This window comes from Anopheles gambiae, chromosome 2 (assembly GCF_943734735.2).
Source record: "Anopheles gambiae chromosome 2, idAnoGambNW_F1_1, whole genome shotgun sequence".
Classification (NCBI taxonomy): domain Eukaryota; kingdom Metazoa; phylum Arthropoda; class Insecta; order Diptera; family Culicidae; genus Anopheles; species Anopheles gambiae.
Genome location: NC_064601.1, coordinates 72718499 through 72739612, shown reverse-complemented (window position 1 = coordinate 72739612; position 21114 = coordinate 72718499). Strand labels below are relative to the sequence as shown.

Sequence of the window (21114 nt, the reverse complement as noted above, 5' to 3'; positions counted from 1 at the left end):
CAGGCGCTCAGTGACGTCACGGTGTAGCCGTACCCTCCCAACAATGGCTCTCAAATTTTCTCATGCCCTCTCTGTCACATTCGTAGCTCGATCTCCTTCTTCTGGGACTTAGCGTTCTGAGCATGCGGTTTTTGCAACGGCCATTTCGTGCCGCTTCGATCTCATCACCTTCTCTCCCCTCCCACCCCCCTTTTTGATCCACACTTTGGGGCTTGCAAATTTTTGACATGTCAAATGAGAGTGAAGCCAAAATGTAAACAGCAAGTGTTTGCGTGTGCGGCGATCTTGTGAGTATTTTGTGCAAATTATGTAATATTTCTTATAAAAAACGTTTTGTTTTGTAGATTAAACATAAAACTAACCACGACAGTATTATTTAGTTGTGGTGGAAGCCAAAAAAATAGCTTGGAGCATTCAATAAAGCAGGATGAAATTTTTAACCTTCAAGCACGACGCTGACGCTGAGGTAAGGTGTGCTTGTGTTTAATTTCGATGATTGTTTCATTTTAGGATGTGATTTGTGCCATATAACCTTTTCTGACGGGGATTCTTTAGTCGACATCGTCTGCAGCTGTTAAGCGGTGCAGAGGAAGGGGCTCGCTACGACCCTTCCCACACCCGGACGCTTTTTCCGGGGATGAAGGAAATGTTCCCGGTGGGTTGAACTTGTTCTGTTTTAATTGACTGGTTTTAATGTAGGTGACCTTTCTCCCGGTAGGCTATATGCGCAAAATCTAACGGTAACCCGTGTTGTGAACGAATCGGCATATGCGGTGCCGGACACTGTGGAAATTGTACACAACGGGACGATGTCCAGGCACGACACAAGAGTACGATTACATGCAACTGATCTGCTGCAAGGAAAGGATTTCGACGTGTGGAACAAGGATGTGCTGAATGCGTTCCTGATCGATATCACGTGGATAATTCTACTGCGACTATAAGGGATACTTGCTGGATTGTATTCGTGACAGGGCCGGCCAGAAGGGTGTGGGCAAGTTGACGGAAATTGTCGCAATGTACCATAGCGTTCCGGTGATGCCAAAAGACGAAGCAGACTTCTCCAGCTACTTATCCACGCCGAAGGATGAACGTGCTCAGGGCAGCAAACAACTCGCCGGAGCACGGAGCGCGAAAGGCATCGTACGCGCAAGGCTTCATGCTGCTGCGCGAAGCGGATGTATGGCGTTGCTTCCTTGTACTTAAACATATACATCTTTGAGTAAGTACGCTTTGGGGACCGTTATTCCAAGCTTATAATTGTGAAAATATATTTAATATAAATTTCAGGTTGTATGAGTCCCGTAAATGGTCATGCCACTTGAAAACATACGTTCCCATTAGACCTCATCAATAGATCATCTAATAAACGACGGCGCTGTATTGAAAGCGGTTCATGGTAGACCTCAAAACTGGTTAGCACTTGATAAAAAGGTAAGCAAGTGAGTATTCGACAAACGTGCATGTGACCATCTCTGTTCTGTAAAAGTTATTCACAAAGTATGATAACTATGAAGTATCATAATTATGGTAATAATCTTAAAGCTAACTTTGCTACTTATTCATTGCACCAGTTCAATCAATTATGAATATAAAAATTGGTATGTTAAAGGAAAATTACTCATAGAAACTTTTTATAACTTAAACTCCATAATATTTTATATTTACTGATATCCACATTATTTAGAATAATTCATACAACTACCTTAAGCCAAAAAATCAATTACTATCAACATTTACTAGCATTTATGAATTCGCTTATATTTTTCAATTGACTAATAGTTCAGCAACAATCAAAAATAAAAAAAAACCTTATCAATATCAACAAATTCAAAGCAAAAAAATCGTCAAAGGAACATTATTGAACTCTATCTTATTTATCTAATTCTTCTTCTTCTTTCTTGAAAACGTACCACGACTGACACTTTTCACAATGCCTTTCGCTTGGGCAGCTGATTGCGAATTTTTAAATTTCTTTATAAAAAAATCCTCAACAATAGAATCCTCTAAAGCCCTTCCTGCTCCTCCGACAACAGCAAATAGACGGAGGATATTAGAATATTTCCTGAATTCTACCTTAGGCCCGTTGCCTCCCCGTCCACTCCAACTGCAATCTACTATAAATATCCTATTAAATAATAGGTAAAGAACGCGATGCATTCTGCTCTTTGCGTTTGATGCTTTTACCTTCTTCATAAGCCATCCTTTTAAATTATTGAAGCGCTCTGCTGACGCTATGCTTTCTTCTAAGTCATCTAGACCGATCTTAGTTGAAACCAAAGCGAACAAAAAGTATTCTTCATCTTCCATATGCCCATCATCATTTTGGGTTGGTTCAACTTGGCTTTGGCTTTGAGTTTTTAAAATATCGTCCTGTTTCATTCGCACGTCCATCACTGCATTCAAAACTGTCCTTATATCTTTTTTATTTTCCTGCGCTAGTTCTACACAAGGACACTTCTGGGAACTACTCGTCGAAGCATCGGGAGCTCGTCCGACGTTTGATGTCATGATTATCTAAAATAATAGGTACAGGTAAAATCAACTAATTTGTTATGATTTCGATGTATTAACGCTTTGATTCCTTCACTTACAGATTTACCGGAAGCCGAACAACTATTTCACTAACTAATACGAGCTGGAATAGGAAAAAACGTAAATCCGGAACTGATTTTTAGATCAATATATTGATGCGAGTCCACACAATGGGGGTCGACCCATTCCAACTGCTGTCAAAATGAAACAACAAAGGTATTTGGTTTGCATGCGTTTTATTGAACAATAACAAGTCGACAAGTGGCGTCGTTTTGAGTAGCTAAAAATCAGTTCCGGATTTACGTTTTTTCCTATTCCAGCTCGTATTAGTTAGTGAAATAGTTGTTCGGCTTCCGGTAAATCTGTAAGTGAAGGAATCAAAGCGTTAATACATCGAAATCATAACAAATTAGTTGATTTTACCTGTACCTATTATTTTAGATAATCATGACATCAAACGTCGGACGAGCTCCCGATGCTTCGACGAGTAGTTCCCAGAAGTGTCCTTGTGTAGAACTAGCGCAGGAAAATAAAAAAGATATAAGGACAGTTTTGAATGCAGTGATGGACGTGCGAATGAAACAGGACGATATTTTAAAAACTCAAAGCCAAAGCCAAGTTGAACCAACCCAAAATGATGATGGGCATATGGAAGATGAAGAATACTTTTTGTTCGCTTTGGTTTCAACCAAGATCGGTCTAGATGACTTAGAAGAAAGCATAGCGTCAGCAGAGCGCTTCAATAATTTAAAAGGATGGCTTATGAAGAAGGTAAAAGCATCAAACGCAAAGAGCAGAATGCATCGCGTTCTTTACCTATTATTTAATAGGATATTTATAGTAGATTGCAGTTGGAGTGGACGGGGAGGCAACGGGCCTAAGGTAGAATTCAGGAAATATTCTAATATCCTCCGTCTATTTGCTGTTGTCGGAGGAGCAGGAAGGGCTTTAGAGGATTCTATTGTTGAGGATTTTTTTATAAAGAAATTTAAAAATTCGCAATCAGCTGCCCAAGCGAAAGGCATTGTGAAAAGTGTCAATCGTGGTACGTTTTCAAGAAAGAAGAAGAAGAATTAGATAAATAAGATAGAGTTCAATAATGTTCCTTTGACGATTTTTTTGCTTTGAATTTGTTGATATTGATAAGGTTTTTTTTTATTTTTGATTGTTGCTGAACTATTAGTCAATTGAAAAATATAAGCGAATTCATAAATGCTAGTAAATGTTGATAGTAATTGATTTTTTGGCTTAAGGTAGTTGTATGAATTATTCTAAATAATGTGGATATCAGTAAATATAAAATATTATGGAGTTTAAGTTATAAAAAGTTTCTATGAGTAATTTTCCTTTAACATACCAATTTTTATATTCATAATTGATTGAACTGGTGCAATGAATAAGTAGCAAAGTTAGCTTTAAGATTATTACCATAATTATGATACTTCATAGTTATCATACTTTGTGAATAACTTTTACAGAACAGAGATGGTCACATGCACGTTTGTCGAATACTCACTTGCTTACCTTTTTATCAAGTGCTAACCAGTTTTGAGGTCTACCATGAACCGCTTTCAATACAGCGCCGTCGTTTATTAGATGATCTATTGATGAGGTCTAATGGGAACGTATGTTTTCAAGTGGCATGACCATTTACGGGACTCATACAACCTGAAATTTATATTAAATATATTTTCACAATTATAAGCTTGGAATAACGGTCCCCAAAGCGTACTTACTCAAAGATGTATATGTTTAAGTACAAGGAAGCAACGCCATACATCCGCTTCGCGCAGCAGCATGAAGCCTTGCGCGTACGATGCCTTTCGCGCTCCGTGCTCCGGCGAGTTGTTTGCTGCCCTGAGCACGTTCATCCTTCGGCGTGGATAAGTAGCTGGAGAAGTCTGCTTCGTCTTTTGGCATCACCGGAACGCTATGGTACATTGCGACAATTTCCGTCAACTTGCCCACACCCTTCTGGCCGGCCCTGTCACGAATACAATCCAGCAAGTATCCCTTATAGTCGCAGTAGAATTATCCACGTGATATCGATCAGGAACGCATTCAGCACATCCTTGTTCCACACGTCGAAATCCTTTCCTTGCAGCAGATCAGTTGCATGTAATCGTACTCTTGTGTCGTGCCTGGACATCGTCCCGTTGTGTACAATTTCCACAGTGTCCGGCACCGCATATGCCGATTCGTTCACAACACGGGTTACCGTTAGATTTTGCGCATATAGCCTACCGGGAGAAAGGTCACCTACATTAAAACCAGTCAATTAAAACAGAACAAGTTCAACCCACCGGGAACATTTCCTTCATCCCCGGAAAAAGCGTCCGGGTGTGGGAAGGGTCGTAGCGAGCCCCTTCCTCTGCACCGCTTAACAGCTGCAGACGATGTCGACTAAAGAATCCCCGTCAGAAAAGGTTATATGGCACAAATCACATCCTAAAATGAAACAATCATCGAAATTAAACACAAGCACACCTTACCTCAGCGTCAGCGTCGTGCTTGAAGGTTAAAAATTTCATCCTGCTTTATTGAATGCTCCAAGCTATTTTTTTGGCTTCCACCACAACTAAATAATACTGTCGTGGTTAGTTTTATGTTTAATCTACAAAACAAAACGTTTTTTATAAGAAATATTACATAATTTGCACAAAATACTCACAAGATCGCCGCACACGCAAACACTTGCTGTTTACATTTTGGCTTCACTCTCATTTGACATGTCAAAAATTTGCAAGCCCCAAAGTGTGGATCAAAAAGGGGGGTGGGAGGGGAGAGAAGGTGATGAGATCGAAGCGGCACGAAATGGCCGTTGCAAAAACCGCATGCTCAGAACGCTAAGTCCCAGAAGAAGGAGATCGAGCTACGAATGTGACAGAGAGGGCATGAGAAAATGAGAGAATTTGAGTGCCATTGTTGGGAGGGTAGGAAGGTCACTCACGCACACCCACTCCACTACTGCGGTTGAACGACACTCACCCCGTCCGGCAAAATGAGTGTACTTTTTGAGTGATTTGAGTACCGTCCCCCGTTAGCAGTTACCACGCAAACAATGAGACCCCAAATTTTGAGTGATTCAGGCCGTGGGGTATGAGGAAGCTTGAGGAAGCAAGGAGAAACGCGCTGCGGTGAGAGCGCGCTTTGCTTTTTGAGTGCGCTTGTCACTAACACAAAACGAACCCAGCGTATTGGAACAAGCCGTGTGTGATTGTGTGCGTGCGTCGACGGCTATTTCAGCTGGAGAACTCGTTTTTTATTTGCACCCAATTTTTGCCGGTCAGTCTGTCTCATTCTTACTACCACATTTGACTTCATACAAAGTGGCAAAGTTTGACGTTTCGAATGTTGATGTTTTTAATCTCCTTGATTCTGCGTGATAAAGTGTACAAAAACTTGTTATAGTGAAGTGTATTAATGTGTTTAGTGTTACTTCGACGTGCACAGTTAATTTAAATATGAAAAGTGTTGGAAAACAAAGTGTTGTAGTGATATTTATGCCTGTTTGTACCTCGGCCAAAGAGGTAAACATCATGTTAACAAAGTCAACAAAAAGGTAAATAACAACAACATGCATCGAGGTATATTATTCCATTTACCTCGAGGTATATTCCCGAGTTATTCCATTTCCCTCCCCCGCCTATCCACTTGTGTACCGGTAAAATAATAAAAATCGTGACATATCGTTGTAGGGGAAAGCGGGGCAAAATGGGCATGTGGGGCAAAATGGGCACCCTCTATTTAAGCATTATTTGACTACAAAAATACTTTCCAATGCTCAAAATGTATTCATTAGAGTGTTCTATGAACACCATGTAAGTTTCATAACTCTAACACAACAAATAACCAAGAAAAGTGCAAAATAAGGTTTAGTAGCATATTGATGTAATTTTTGTCACTTCGAAAATAAGCTTAACCCAGTGTCACAGGGATGCGTTGAAGTTTTACATTATATATTATTAAAGATATGATATTTCTATACAATTTGTCTGAAGAAAGCAAGGCGATCGAATGCGTATTTTTACTAATATCACATAAAATACAAAAATGCTTCACGTGGGGCAAAATGGGCAGTTACGCTTGGGGCAAAATGGGCAGATACTTTTGACAAATGGCGTTTGGTGAGGCTATGGTGTTGTATTTGTCGCCTCAATAATGATAACAGACACAGCTTCAAAAGAATCGATTTTGTAGATTTAAACGTGTAAAAACTGTTTTAATTTTGATAACATATTTTTGGAAGAATTTTAAGGGCTTTTCTGACCAGCAAAACAAAAGATAGAACGAAAATACATTTCACGACACGTGCGCAAAAGCATAGACCATTACCTAAGCGCAGTTGTTGTGGCCCATTTTGCCCCAGTGTTTTGACGTTTCACAGTTTGTTTACATATGCCCATTTTGCCCCAGGGCTATGCCCATTTTACCCCGCGTGTCAAAAATGCTTCTCGTAAAACATCAACTTTTATTTTACATTATTTACATGTTTTTATGTTGTTTTCATTCTATGTGGCAATTTAAATCCATAGATAAATGGTGGAAGCATGCAATAATGAAAGAAAAATTGTGTTTTATGGCATATTCAAAGGAATATTCAGTAAACTGCTTAACATGCCCATTTTGCCCCGCTTTCCCCTACATATAATGTGTTTTATGTTTATATAGTTTAATATGCGGCTAGCTAATTTCGCTGCCGTGGTTAGCATACCGGACATGCAGATTATGGGGTTGCGGACGCCAAACGAAATCCGGGGTGCAATAACCGGAATCGCACGTGTACATCTTGGCTTGTACGTCGTGGCTTTGTGATGAGCGGGTCGATCCGAACTTACCGGGTCAGTGTCATCCGTAAGTGACCAGTAGTCGTTCGGGTCGACCCGAAAGGTACAAGTAGGTAAAGTAGGCCCAAGCACCGGGTCGGAAATGATTATACTTTTACGTACCTACTGATTATTCGGGTTGACCCAAACTCGCTGCACCCACAGGTCGAATTTCATTCCTAAAGTGATCTAGCAACCCTTATTGCAACCATGGTTCGGGATCGATTCCGTGAGACTCCGGATCGTATCGTAAAATTAATCGTATGACCCACCCCAAGTATAGCTGAACCCACGAGAGCAGTAAAGGACAGTTAACACTTTTGTTTGAAACCCGGAAATAAATGCCCGCCTGGCTGGAGGAATTCAAGCGAGACCACCATACAATGCATGCATAAATTATATTATGACATAACATAAACGATAAAATTTTATTATGAGCGTGATTATTACAATCTAAATTAATAATTTAATTAATTAATTAATTAATTAATTAAGCCTGTCTCGTGGTACAGTCGTCAACTCGTACGAATTAACAACATGCTCGTCATGGGTTCAAGCCCCAAATAGACCGTGCCGCCATACGTAACACTGACAATCCTGCTATGGGGGGTTATTCAAAAGTCACTGAAAGCCAACACGACAAGTGGTACAGCCAGGCCTTGATCGACACCGGTTGTTGAGTCAAAAGAAAAAAAAATAGTTCGATCTGGACCAGTCATATGGTTAACTTTTAATAAATAATTTGAAATTTAACAAACCCTGTTTTCCATACAAACGCATGCTTTTAAATTGAACTGTCAACCAAGTATCAAGTGTTCAATTAAAAAGCATGCCAACGAATAAGCGTTGAACTACAGTCAGAATTCAATAGTTTGTATCAGAATACCGGTTTTTTTTTAATTTCACAAAAATCTCATGGCCTGCCGAGAAAAATTTCATTTTTTTGTATGGAAAAACGTGCCGACTAAAAAGCACATACTCAATAGTTGGCATGGAATCGAAGTTCAACCAATGAGGTCAGATTGTTCTGTTATTTTGTTCTTTTGATCAAATAGCCATTGCCCAAGAGAAATGTAATAATAATTTTCTTTACCTGTGTATCTGCATAATGGTATTGCTAAAAATCAAAGTATTACCCTGGTTTATATAAGGATTCAATGGGTAAATATCTAAACATTACACCTGCTAGTGTTTATCCTGTTACATAAGTACCTTAAAATAAATGTACTAAATAGTCCGTTACATAAGAAAATAGAAAATCCTACCTCTTTTCTGTCTTATAAAAACCCGCGCAATTTTTGTTTGTGTCAATACGATTCGGGCAGTCGTTTCACTCGGTGTTGTTATGCGTGCTCTGTACAGTTATAAATTTTGTGCAATACTGTTATAATACAAGTGCAGAATAATACAAGTGTATATTTTAAATATTCAACGTGCCGTGAATTTCACTCAATCACGACAATGTCGGCCAAAGACAAGCGCAAGTCAGGATCCACGTATAGATCCATAGAAGCCAATAATAAAAAGCTTGATGCTGAATTGTTTGGAGAAAGTAGTGAAGCTGGGCCAAGTAATATTCAGACAGCTACGTCAAATGTAGAGTTCAGTGAACACCCGCATTGTGGTAAGTGCAAAAATAAAAAGTTTAATTAGTGACCAATGCAAATTAAACACATTTATAATACTTTTTTTTTATTTATTCATTGCAGAGAACCATCCTTGTCCATTTGATGAATACATCTTGCAAGAAGAATACGTCAGTGATTGGGTTACTATCGATGCATTCGACGATATGGAAGTATATGAAGAGGTCAACGAAGATTACGATGAAGCTGAGGAAACTATACACAGTACACAAGAGTCTCAACACGAGGAGGAACCATTTGATGAGCTTATTCGAAATTGATCATTAAAAACATACCAAACACATCAAGCGCTAAATGGACTATTAGAAATTTTACGTAAAAAAAACGGACTACCAACTGCCGAAAGATGCTCGCACGTTGCTTAAGACAAGGCAATGTGGAAAAGAAACGTACCCTATAGCAGGGGGAGAATTTTGGTTCACTGGGGTACGATCGGTTCTCAAGGATCACTTTCGGTAAGAAAGCAATAGTCTTAAATATGATGGTAAATTTTTACTAATATTATATGTTTTATTTTCTGTATTTTGTATCTTTACAGCGATGTACCACCAAGAGTCAGCAAATTTTCGTTGAACTTTTCGATTGATGGACTTCCACTGCACAAGAGCACTCGAAAACAGTTTTGGCCCATATTAATGAGCATTCAAGAAATGCCGGAAGTTCCAGTATTGATGGTTGGCAACTTTTTTGGTGAATCGAAACCAAAGAGTGTTGAGGAATATCTGCGTCCGCTAGTCGACGAGCTAAATGGGTTGATGGATAATGGCATTGTAATAGCCAATAAGCCAATCGAAATACACGTTAGAGCTTTCATCGCGGACTCACCAGCACGAGCATTCATAAAAGGTAAATTATAAATGATTATTTCTGCGCGTTCCTTGCATTGGTTGTACGATGGAAAGTATGTCCATCGTATAAACCAAAATTTGTGCGTTACGAGCATCTAACCTAATGAGCGTATTCCGGCAGCGCACGCAACAATTATGTCCATGGCACTCGGAGGGCAATGGCATACTTGGGGAATCCAAACTCCCTGCAACTGTGTCACGCAAAAGCACAGCTGAAGCCAACGGTTGCTGTCGCCCGACAATACCAGTCGGTTCTGGTTGTGCAGCAGACACCGTCGGCTCGTTCTCGTTAAAACAAGCCGATGTGTTTTGCAATTGTGAATCAGCCGCATCAACACTCATATCATCTGACACGAGTGAGTCGAGCAGCTGTGCCACAACTGCATCATCACCACCGGAAGCCGCCGCTTGCAACGACGAATGGGCAGTTGAGCTCGGCTGCAGCTCCCCGATGCGCCGAGCGATTCCGGGCGGTCGAGCCGCAACAGCAACACGACCACCAGCAGCCGCTTGCACCGTTGAACGTGCAGCCGAACTCGGCTGTTGTCCGTCGTTGCGTCGAGCGATACCGGGTGGCCGTGTCACACTAGCAACTCCACCACCGGAAGCCGCTGGCAACGACGAATGGACAGCTGAACTCGGCTGTTGTCCTTCGATGAGTCGAACGGTACCGTGTGGCCGTGTCACAACAGCAACACCACCACCAGAAGCCGCTTGCACCGTTGAACATCTAGCTGAGTTCGGCTGTTGTCCGTCGTTGCGCCGAGCGATTCCGGGCGGCCGTGCCGCAACAGCAACACGACCACCTGCAGCCGCTTGCACCGTTGAACGTGCAGCCGAACTCGGCTGTTGTCCGTCGTTGCGCCGAGCGATTCCGGGCGGCCGTGCCCCAACAGCAACACCACCACCAGAAGCCGCTTGCACCGTTGAACATCTAGCTGAGTTCGGCTGTAGTCCGTCGTTGCGCCGAGCGATACCGGGCGGCTGTGTCACACTAGCAACACCACCACCAGAAACCGCTTGCACCGTTGAACGTGCAGCTGAACTCGGCTGTTGTCCGTCGATGCGTCGAACGGTACCGGGCGGCCGTGCACCAACAACAACACTTCCACCGGCAGCCGCTTGCAACGACGAATAGGCAGCTGAACTCGGCTGCAGATCACCGATGTGTCGAGCGATTCCGGGCGGCCGTGCCCCAACAGCAACGCCACCACCAGAAGCCGCTTGCACCGTTGAACATGCAGCTGAACTCGGCTGTTGTCCGTCGATGCGTCGAACGGTACCGGGCGGCCGTGCACCAACAACAACACTTCCACCGGCAGCCGCTTGCAACGACGAATAGGCAGCTGAACTTGGCTGCAGATCACCGATGTGTCGAGCGATTCCGGGCGGCCGTGCCCCAACAGCAACGCCACCACCAGAAGCCGCTTGCACCGTTGAACGTGCAGCTGAACTCGGCTGTTGTCCGTCGATGCGCCGAACGGTACCGGGCGGCTGTGTCACACTAGCAACACCACCACCAGAAACCGCTTGCACCGTTGAACGTGCAGCTGAACTCGGCTGTAGTCCGTCGTTGCGTCGAGCGATACCGGGTGGCCGTGTCACAGTAGCAACGCCACCACCAGAAACCGCTTGCATCGGCGAATATACAACTGAACTCGGCTGCTGGTCCCCAATGCGTCGAACAGTTCCGGACGGCAGTGTCACAACAGTAACACCACCACCAGCAGCTACTTGCAACGGCGAATATGCTACTGAAGTCGGTTGCTGCTCACCAAGGCGTCGGACGATTTCAAACGGCAGTGTCACAACCGTATCACATCCACCAGCAGTCGCTTGCACCGTTGGACTTGCAGCCGTACTCGGCTGTTGTCCATCGTTGCGTTGCTCTGTTCCGGTTGGCCGTGTCACAAGAGCAACACTACCACCGAATGCAGCCGACACCGTTGATGAAGCAGATGCCGTGGCTAGTTGTCCCTCTTCAAAACGCGTAACTGCTCGCACATCTATACAAGCCGGGATCCGGCCTAAACAAAACAACAGTTCATCCCGGTCTCCTTCAACTAGACGCGCTTCGTTCCCCGGTGAAGACATGATGTTTTTGCTGCACATAAACACAAAAAGGTATTAATTTTATGGTTGTTTAACTTTTTATCACAATAACTTACACTTTCTATCTTTTTATTTCAGTAATACCCTGTAAACTGTAACATATATCGATTTATAACACTGTCCTAATGCTGTTGTAAACGTTTTGAAGCCGGTTTTGTGAATGATGCGCTGTCAGCCTAATAAAAAATGGATGTGTAAAAATGACACGCACACTATTACCTTAGCATGCGGCTCGAAAGAACACGAACACATTGACAACTGCAGAGCTCACCGTGCGTTGCGGGTGGGGTGGGGGAGGGCTCGCGTGAGTGGGTAACTCATCCCGTCCGGCAAAATGAGTGTATTTTTTGAGTGATTTGAGTACCGTCCCCCGTTAGCAGTTACTCTTAGAGGAATGAGTTACACCCTCGCGCGAGCCCTCCCCCTCACCCCACCCGGAACGCACGGTGCGCTCTGCAGTTCTCAATGTGTTGTGTTCTTTCCAATCATGCTACCAACACATCCAAAGATATTTGTTTCTTTCGTTTCTCGTTTTCTTTCATTCATTGCCATGATCTCAAATACGCACTTATTCTAACAACAAACACAAACACGGTCATTTTTGGTTACATTAAACACTTTATTGAAACATAAATTACACTTTCACAACACATTTAGAATCCTTCATACTCACGAATGGCGTCATACTGTAAAGTACCGGGTCGAGCCAAGCTGCGGGAAACTTGTCGACAATCTGCGTTGCCTCTGTTCAGCAAATTCTTACCTGTCGATGCACGCACTGCATGTGCGTCTGTACACACTGTTCACTTCACACTTTATCAAAACACACCGGCGCACGAGACTTATAACGAAATGCGCATCAACGCACAAACACTGCGCGCGGGACTTAGAGCGAAATGCGCACAACCATCTCCGACAAAGCGTTGCGCTGTACTGGTGGTTTTGTACGCGTAGGAGGGGGGACATACGGAGCGATGGTTCGATGCTGTAGTGTAAGCGAGACAACACGATGTGACGAGCAGCTCCAAGTTGTTGAGCTCGCTGAAAGAAGACACACACACACATTCACAGACGGCTCGTCAAAGCACGGTATTTGTATTGGTGTTAGTGAAGCGCGCGTGTAAAACAGAATGCGAACTCTCATCGCAGCGCGTTTCTCCGTGCTTCCTCAAGCTTCCTCATACCCCTCGGCCTGAATCACTCAAAATTTGGGGTCTCATTGTTTGCGTGGATTGGTCGAAGAAACACTGTATTTCGACAGCGTCACTCAAATCACTCAAAAAATACACTCATTTTGCCGGACGGGTACTCTTGGAGGAATGAGTTACACCCTCGCGCGAGCCCTCCCCCTCCCCACCCGTAACGCACGGTGCGCTTTGCAGTTGTCAATGTGTTTGTGTTCTTTCGAGCCATGCGTGGTATGCTTAGCAGTGTGCGTGACATTTCAACGCGGTGCCATAGTTGTTTATTTTTATTGACAGCGGTAAACATTCACAGTTCAATTTTCATGTCGTGAACAACAAGCAATTTTGTCAGCGTTTTATTCACAGTTTTCTCTACGTCGCTTTTTCGAAATCTCTACAATTAAAAGAGTAAAAGTAAGTTAAACATATTTAGAGGAAAGTTAATGTGAAAAGTAAATAAAAACGTACCTATTTTGCTCTAGCAACATCATGTCTATGCCGACAAAGCAAGCGCGTCCGGAAGATCCAGATGATGTTGGTATGTTTTGCAGTGAAGAAGTTGTGCGAAACCCTACGTGCGTACAAGTGCTTCCAGTAGTTAGTACCGTGGAGAATCAGCTAACAACATCTTCTGCTGCATCATATACGTTGACATCTTCCGGCGGTAATGTTTCGGCAGTTACGGTTCATACTGCCCCCAATGAACAGCCACCAATATCATCTGTTCCGTCGTCGGCGTTGAACGTTTCCGATGATGTTGCTGCTGCACTTGCACGTTTGTCAAGAAACGTTATTTGTGTTGCAATGCAGCAGCCAAATACATCTTCCACGATGATGCCAGCTGGTACAGTTGTTTGCGCCGGTGGACAGCAAATTCCATCATCTTCATTGGTGATGGCATCCTCTAGTCCGGATAGTGTTGTTGTGTCACGCCCGTCAGGATGTGTTGTGCATGCCGGAGCACAACGGTTGCCGTCGGCTGCAACGGTGGGGGCAGCATCCAGTGGTGTTGTCGCTGCTGTTCATGCTGAAGGACAACGGCTTCCATCGGCTGCAACGGTGGTCCCAGCATCCAGGAGTGTTGTCGCTGCCGCCGGAGGACAACGGTTGCCGTTTCGATCAACAAACGCAACTTCCAGCAGTGTTGTTGTTGCTGCACGTCCGCCAGGAAGGGTTGTACACGCCAGAGGACAACGGTTGCCGTCAGCTGCAACGGTGGGTACAGCATCCAGTGGTGTTGTCGCTGCTGTTCATGCTGAAGGACAACGGCTTCCATCGGCTGCAACGGTGGTCCCAGCATCCAGGAGTGTTGTCGCTGCGGCCGGAGGACAACGGTTGCAGCCTGGATCACCAAACGCAACTTCCAGCGGTGTTGATACTGTTGCAGCACGTCTGCCAAGAAGTGTGGTACACGCTAGAGGACAACGGTTGCCGTCGGCTGCAACGATGGTGACCGCATCCAGAGGTGTTGTCGCTGCCGCCGGAGGGCAACGGCTGCCGTCGGCTGCAACAGTGGGGACAGCATCTGGAGGTGCTGTAGCTGCTGTTCATGCTGGAGGACAACGGCTTCCGTCGGCTGCAACGGTGGAGACAGCATCCAGGAGTGTTGTCGCTGCCGCCGGAGGGCAACGGTTGCCGTCGGCTGCAACAGTGGGGACAGCATCTGGAGGTGCTGTAGCTGCTGTTCATGCTGGAGGACAACGGCTTCCGTCGGCTGCAACGGTGGTGACAGCATCCAGGAGTGTTGTCGCTGCCGCCGGAGGACAACAGTTGCCATTGGCTTCAACGATAGTGACAGCATCCGGAGGTGTCGCTGCTGCAGCAAACCCGCCCGGAAGGGTTAAACGCACCGGAGGACAACGGTTTTCGTCGTCTGCAACAGTGATTGCAGCATCTGGAGGTGGTTTTGCTGCTGCGACACGCCCGCAAGGATATTCTGTTCATGCCGTAGGACAACGTTTGCCGTCATCTGCGTTGGCGAACACAACATCCAAAGGCGTTTTTGCTGCTGCAACACACCCACCAGGAAATGCTGTCCATGTTGGAGGACAACGGCTGCCGTCGGCTGCAACGGTGGTGACAGCATCTAGAAGTGTTGTCGCTGCCGCCGGAGGTCAACGGTTGCCGTCTGAATCAACAATCGCAACTTCCAGCGGTGTTGTTCCTGTTACTGCACGTCCGCCAGGAAGTGTTGTACACGCCAGAGGACAACGGTTGCCGTCGGCTGCAACAGTGGGGACAGCATCTTGTGGTGTTGTTGCTGCTGTTCATACTGGAGGACAACGGCTTCCGTCGGCTGCAACGGTGGAGACAGCCGAGAGTGTTGCCGCTGCCGCCGGAGGACAACTGTTGCCGTCTACATCACCAAAAGCAACTTCCAGTGGCGTTGTTGTTGCTACGGAACGCCCGCCAGGAAATGTTGTTGATGCTGGATTGCAACAGTTGACGTCGTCTTCAGCGGTGGTGACAGCAACTGGAGGTGTTGTCGCTGCTGCAGCAAAACCGCCAGGAATGGCTAAATGCTCCGCAGGACAACGGTTATCGTCGTCTGCAACTGTCATTGCAGCATCCGGAGGTGGTTTTTCTGCTGCGACACGCCCGCAAGCAAGGATTATCAGCGCAGATGTTCTCAAGCCAACATCAGCTGTATCAATGATGGAAATTTCCAGCGATGATGCTTTTGCTGCAACACAGCCGCAAGAAGAAAGCCACCCGTCTTGCTGCTGTCCGCTTTGCCGAAAGCTGCTTATTAGACAGGATGCTCGAAATGCTCAAATACTTGCTCTGTTAGATGGACTTTCCTTGACAATGAATCCTATGAAAGGACTTCGAAGGAATGTAAATACATTTAATATTACTGTAGTGTCCAACGTGCAGCAGCTAGATGAGCTGGAAGCTAAGTTGGAAAATAATGAATTCTTTTTTTTTTGTTATGTACAAAGAATCGATGCTGATATTACAAGTCAGGATGCATTCAATAGGTTACATGAGGCTTTGGATATCCTTTTTGATAGAGCATTTTTCGCTTCATGCAGTTGGAAAGGGTCAAGTGGAAAAAAAATACCGTTTTGTAATTACCGGCATGTATTACGTTTGCTTAGGGCTGTCGGAAAAAATCACTTGGGGATAGAAGTCGATGACCTTTTTGTAGAAAAGTTTATGAAATCAAAGTTGGAGCATGCTACTCAACGTTTGAATTTGGAGGGTTCAAGGAAATCGACTTGTCACAATAGAAAATTTTTAAGTTAGTTAATTTAGTTAATTAAGATAGTTTACCTGTATATATATGTTATGTATTCCTAAACGTCTATAAGCTGTCACATATGTACATATGAATATTTTTAAATTAATGTATAATTAAACTTTAGTCTTATCATTATGAGCTTAAGTAGCGTTATTATAAGATGTTCATATTGATACCAAAGTTTATTTGAAATCTAGTCGAAAAATTATGCACTGCACTACTATCATTATAATCTATACATATTATTATAAGTAATGTTTTTTTCATGACATAGCTAATATGAACTATTATGATAAATATTCTGAATTCTTGCCTTAACATATACAAATTTATATTAACTTTAAATGTGCAATCAAAATACTACTTAAATGCTTCATAACATGATACTAACATCTGTAAAATTAAGAGATTATGATGCGGTTGCTACGCTTTAAAAGTAATTTTGTGGCTGTAAGTTTGTAACATAAATACAAACATTTTGTTAGAAAAAACTGTCAGGAAGTATTTCAAAAACTATCTGTGATGTATAAGGAAGTGCATGCATTTCATTGGATTTTTATTTATTTTGTATAAGTAAACCGTATACAAACAACAAACAAAATTTGTGCAACGGACTGTGATCTGCAATAATATAATAATAATACAAAGATTAGTTACATGTTATACCTTTATATATATATATATATGTATATATGTATATATATTGTTATGTTTTATTCGGTTAACGTCCTGAGAAAGGGTACTAACACTAAGCAGTTATCAGTAGTTTTATTAGCTACTAATTTACACTTTATATTCCAGGGTAAAAATACCATTTCATCGGTACGAAGGTTACTTATATTTTCTTCATATATATCCTTCATAAAAGGTGAAATATAGTACGAGTGGGTTTCCGTTATATAATTGAATGCTCTCCCATTAATTATTATAGTTGAATCTTTTTGTTCTGCGCTACAATATTTAACTATGTAGTTATCATGAGTCAAAAACCAATTGGACTGAATACCAGGAGAAAGAATTAATTGTCGATTAATGTGCAATGCTACTCCATTAGTTTTGGTTTTCAAAAATGGAAAAGAGAGATTTGCTGTACTTGATGACGCAGTATGTGGGTTTTGCTCCGATATCCTATTTGCAGCCTGCACCAAAACCTTATGACCGTTTCGAAGACAGTTCTTGACATGCTGGAGCTTACTTTCAAAGGGATAAGAAGATAATGCAGAAACATTTGGAACTCACTAGCTTTCCACAATCCAATGTCTTCAACAGAACGGAGTTTGCGATGAAACTCTAAAGGAAGTTCCACCTCCTTCAGCAAAGCATCAATCTTGCTTATTGTTTCTTCAGACCACTTGGCACCCCCTCCTAATTTGCCTGATTTCCATCCTTTCAGCATTGTTCTTGTTACGCCGTAGTCAAAGAGGTGCAAACGATCTGCTATAATAATCTGCTTTATGATGTCAAAGTTCTTAAGATCCATGAGAGGCGTTTTTTCCCGATGATGTGCTCCGTAATTTGATTGGACGAAATCTTCATGCGTTCTTGCTGGATGATTCATTCCCGGGAAACATGTAACTCGGTGTGCGCTGTGATATTTTCCTTGTACCGTACATTTTTGGCAACCATGTGTGTGGTTGAAGTAAACTGAACTTGTGAGAAAATTTAAAAATATGTTTTAATACACCTCATAAGTAAATAAGTCGCAAAAGCCTATATAGGGACGTTTTTTTTCGCGCAGAACGTTATGCCAATAAAGAGAAAGCAAATGTATCATTAAATTTAAGAGGATTTTTATAATTTACCTTTTATGAATGCTCGTGCTGGTGAGTCCGCGATGAAAGCTCTTACGTGTATTTCGATTGGCTTATTGGCTATTACAATGCCATTATCCATCAACCCATTTAGCTCGTCGACAAGCGGACGCAGATATTCCTCAACACTCTTTGGTTTCGATTCACTAAAAAAGTTGCCAACCATCAATACTGGAACTTCCGGCATTTCTTGAATGCTCATTGATATGGGCCAAAACTGTTTTCGAGTGCTCTTGTGCAGTGGAAGTCCATCAATCGAAAAGTTCAACGAAAATTTGCTGACTCTTGGTGGCACATCGCTGTAAAGATACAAAATACAGACAAAAAACATATAATATTAGTAAAAAGTAGTCATCGTATTTAAGACTATTGCTTTCTTACCGAAAGTGATCCTTGAGAACCGATCGTACCCCAGGGAACCAAAATTCTCCCCCTGCTATAGGGTACGTTTCTTTTCCACATTGCCTTGTCTTAAGCAACGTGCGCGCATCTTTCGGCAGCTGGTAGTTATTTTTTTTACGTAAAATTTCTAATAGTCCATTTAGAGCTTGATGTGTTTGGTATGTTTTTAATGCCCAATTTCGAATAAGCTCATCAAATGGTTCCTCCTCGTGTTGAGACTCTTGTGTGCTGTGCATAGTTTCCTCGGCTTCATCGTAATCTTCGTTGACCTCTTCATATACTTCCGTATCGTCGAATGCATCGATAGTAACCCAATCACTGACGTATTCTTCTTGCAAGATGTATTCATCAAATGGACAAGGATGGTTCTCTGCAATGAGTAGATAAAAAATAAGTATTATAATTGTGTTTAATTTGCATTGGTCACAAATTTTAATTTTTTTATTTTCCACTTACCACAATTCGGGTGTTCACTGAACTCTACATTTGACGTAGCTGTCTGAATATTACTTGGCCCAGCTTCACTACTCTCTCCAAACAATTCAGCATCAAGCTTTTTATTATTGGCTTCTATGGATCTATACATGGATCCTGACTTGCGTTTGTCTTTGGCCGACATTGTCGTGATTGAGTGAAATTCACGGCACGTTGAATATTTAAAATATACACTTGTATTATTCTGCACTTGTATTATAACAGTATTGCACAAAATTTATAACTGTACAGAGCACGCATAACAACACCGAGTGAAACGACTGCCCGAATCGTATTGACACAAACATAAATTGCGCGGGTTTTTATAAGCCAGAAAAGAGGTAGGATTTTCTATTTTCTTATGTAACGGACTATTTAGTACCTTTATTTTAAGCTACTTATGTAACAGGATAAACACTAGCAGGTGTAATGTTTAGATATTTACCCATTGAATCCTTGTATAAACCAGGGTAATATTTTGATTTTTAAGCAACACAATTATGCAGGCCAGATACACAGGTAAAGAAAATTATTATTACATTTCTCTTGGGCAATGGCTATTTGATCAAAAGAACAAAATAACAGAACAATCTGAACTCATTGGTTGAACTTCGATTCCATGCTAACTATTGAGTATGTGCTTTTTAGTTGGCACGTTTTTTCATACAAAAAAATGAATGAAAAATGAAAAAATGAAAAATTTTTCTCGGCAGGCCATAAGATTTTTGTGAAATTAAAAAAAAAACCGGTATTCTGATACAAACTATTGAATTCTGACTGTAGTTGAACGCTTATTAGTTGGCATGCTTTTAAATTGAACACTTGATACTTGGTTGACAGTTCAATTTAAAAGCATGCGTTTGTATGGAAAACAGGGTTTGTTAAATTTGATATTATTTATTAAACGTTTACCATATGGCTATTTTACTATTTTTACTATTTTTTTTTTTTCTTTTGACTCTACAACCGTTGTCGGTCAAGGCCTGTCTGTACCACTTGTCGTGTTGGCTTTCAGTGACTTTTGGATAAACCCCCATAGCAGGATAGTCAGTCCTACGTATGGCGGCACGGTCTATTTGGGGCTTGAACCCATGACGAGCATGTTGTTAAGTCGTACGAGTTGACGACTGTACCACGAGACAGGCATAATTAATTAATTAATTAATTAATTAATTAATTAATTAATTAATTAATTAATTAATTAATTAATTAATTAATTTTAATTTAGATTGTAATAATCACGCTCATAATAAAATTTTATCGTTTATGTTATGTCATAATATAATTTATGCATGCATTGTATGGTGGTCTCGCTTGAATTCCTCCAGCCAGGCGGGCATTTATAACCGGGTTTCAAACAAAAGTGTTAACTGTCCTTTACTGCTCTTGTGGGTTCAGCTATACTTGGGGTGGGTCATACGATTAATTTTGCGATACGATCCGGAGTCTCACGGAATCGATCCCGAACCATGGTTGCAGTAAGGGTTGCTAGATCACTTTAGGAATGAAATTCGACCTGTGGGTGCAGCGAGTTTGGGTCAACCCGAATAATCAGTAGGTACATAAAAGTATAAGCATTTCCGACCCGGTGCTTGGGCCTACTTTACCTACTTGTACCTTCCGGGTCGACCCGAACGACTACTGGTCACTTACGGATGACTCTGACCCGGTAAGTTCGGATCGACCCGCTCATCACAAAGCCACGACGTACAAGCCAAGATGTACACGTGCGATCCCGGTTATTGCACCCCGGATTTCGTTTGGCGTCCGCAACCCCATAATCTGCATGTCCGGAATGCTAACCACGGCAGCGAAATTAACTAGCCGCATATTAAACCATATAAACATAAAACACAACGATATACCACGATTTTTATTATTTTACCGGTACACAAGTGGATAGGCGGGGGAGGGAAATGGAATAACACGGGTAAATAATAGTAAAAACACTTTTGTCACAAATCTAACATAATATTTGCATATGGCATAATTCTTTTACATTTGCAAAAAGAGCATATACCTCGATGCATGT

The 21114-nt window shown here is 42.4% G+C and overlaps 4 protein-coding genes and 2 long non-coding RNA genes across 10 annotated transcripts in view; 3 read left to right on the top strand and 3 right to left on the bottom strand.

Annotated features, from left to right (window-relative positions):
- LOC133391060 (uncharacterized) overlaps positions 1-21114 on the bottom strand; it is a 162647-nt gene that overhangs the window by 84443 nt on the left and 57090 nt on the right. The gene's annotated exons all lie outside the window — the stretch shown is intronic.
- Positions 61-3849, top strand: LOC133391630 (uncharacterized). 2 transcript variants are annotated; one of them, XR_009765114.1, is made up of 7 exons: positions 61-287; positions 345-655; positions 719-1222; positions 1291-1434; positions 2443-2529; positions 2597-2899; positions 2977-3849. It is a non-coding gene; the product is annotated as an uncharacterized LOC133391630 (long non-coding RNA). The 2 variants fall into 2 exon arrangements; XR_009765115.1 differs by having other exon boundaries at positions 2443-2535.
- Positions 2755-5467, bottom strand: LOC133391629 (uncharacterized). 2 transcript variants are annotated; one of them, XR_009765113.1, is made up of 6 exons: positions 5207-5467; positions 4839-5149; positions 4272-4775; positions 4060-4203; positions 2959-3051; positions 2755-2897 (listed from the first exon to the last, which is right to left on the bottom strand). It is a non-coding gene; the product is annotated as an uncharacterized LOC133391629 (long non-coding RNA). The 2 variants fall into 2 exon arrangements; XR_009765112.1 differs by having other exon boundaries at positions 2965-3051.
- On the top strand, positions 6235-12171 carry LOC133391641 (uncharacterized). Of its 2 annotated transcripts, none has more exons than XM_061647025.1 (3): positions 6235-8985; positions 9071-9462; positions 9546-12171. In XM_061647025.1, the coding sequence occupies exon 3, from the start codon at positions 9959-9961 to the stop codon at positions 10991-10993; it is 1035 nt and encodes a 344-aa protein (XP_061503009.1). In that variant the 5' UTR covers positions 6235-8985; positions 9071-9462; positions 9546-9958; the 3' UTR covers positions 10994-12171. The 2 variants fall into 2 exon arrangements, 1 of the variants encoding a protein (XP_061503009.1); XR_009765124.1 differs by lacking the exon at positions 6235-8985 and having other exon boundaries at positions 8992-9462; positions 9546-11979; positions 12046-12171.
- On the top strand, positions 13602-17052 carry LOC133391055 (mucin-5AC-like). Its single transcript, XM_061641130.1, has one exon. The coding sequence runs from the start codon at positions 13641-13643 to the stop codon at positions 16398-16400; it is 2760 nt and encodes a 919-aa protein (XP_061497114.1). The 5' UTR covers positions 13602-13640; the 3' UTR covers positions 16401-17052.
- LOC133391058 (uncharacterized) lies at positions 17127-19997 on the bottom strand. 2 transcript variants are annotated; one of them, XM_061641134.1, is made up of 4 exons: positions 19065-19997; positions 18588-18978; positions 18198-18505; positions 17127-18039 (listed from the first exon to the last, which is right to left on the bottom strand). In XM_061641134.1, exons 1-4 carry the CDS (start codon positions 19225-19227, stop codon positions 17459-17461), a joined length of 1443 nt encoding a protein of 480 aa, XP_061497118.1. In that variant the 5' UTR covers positions 19228-19997; the 3' UTR covers positions 17127-17458. The 2 variants fall into 2 exon arrangements, with proteins under 2 accessions (XP_061497118.1, XP_061497119.1); XM_061641135.1 differs by having other exon boundaries at positions 17144-18044.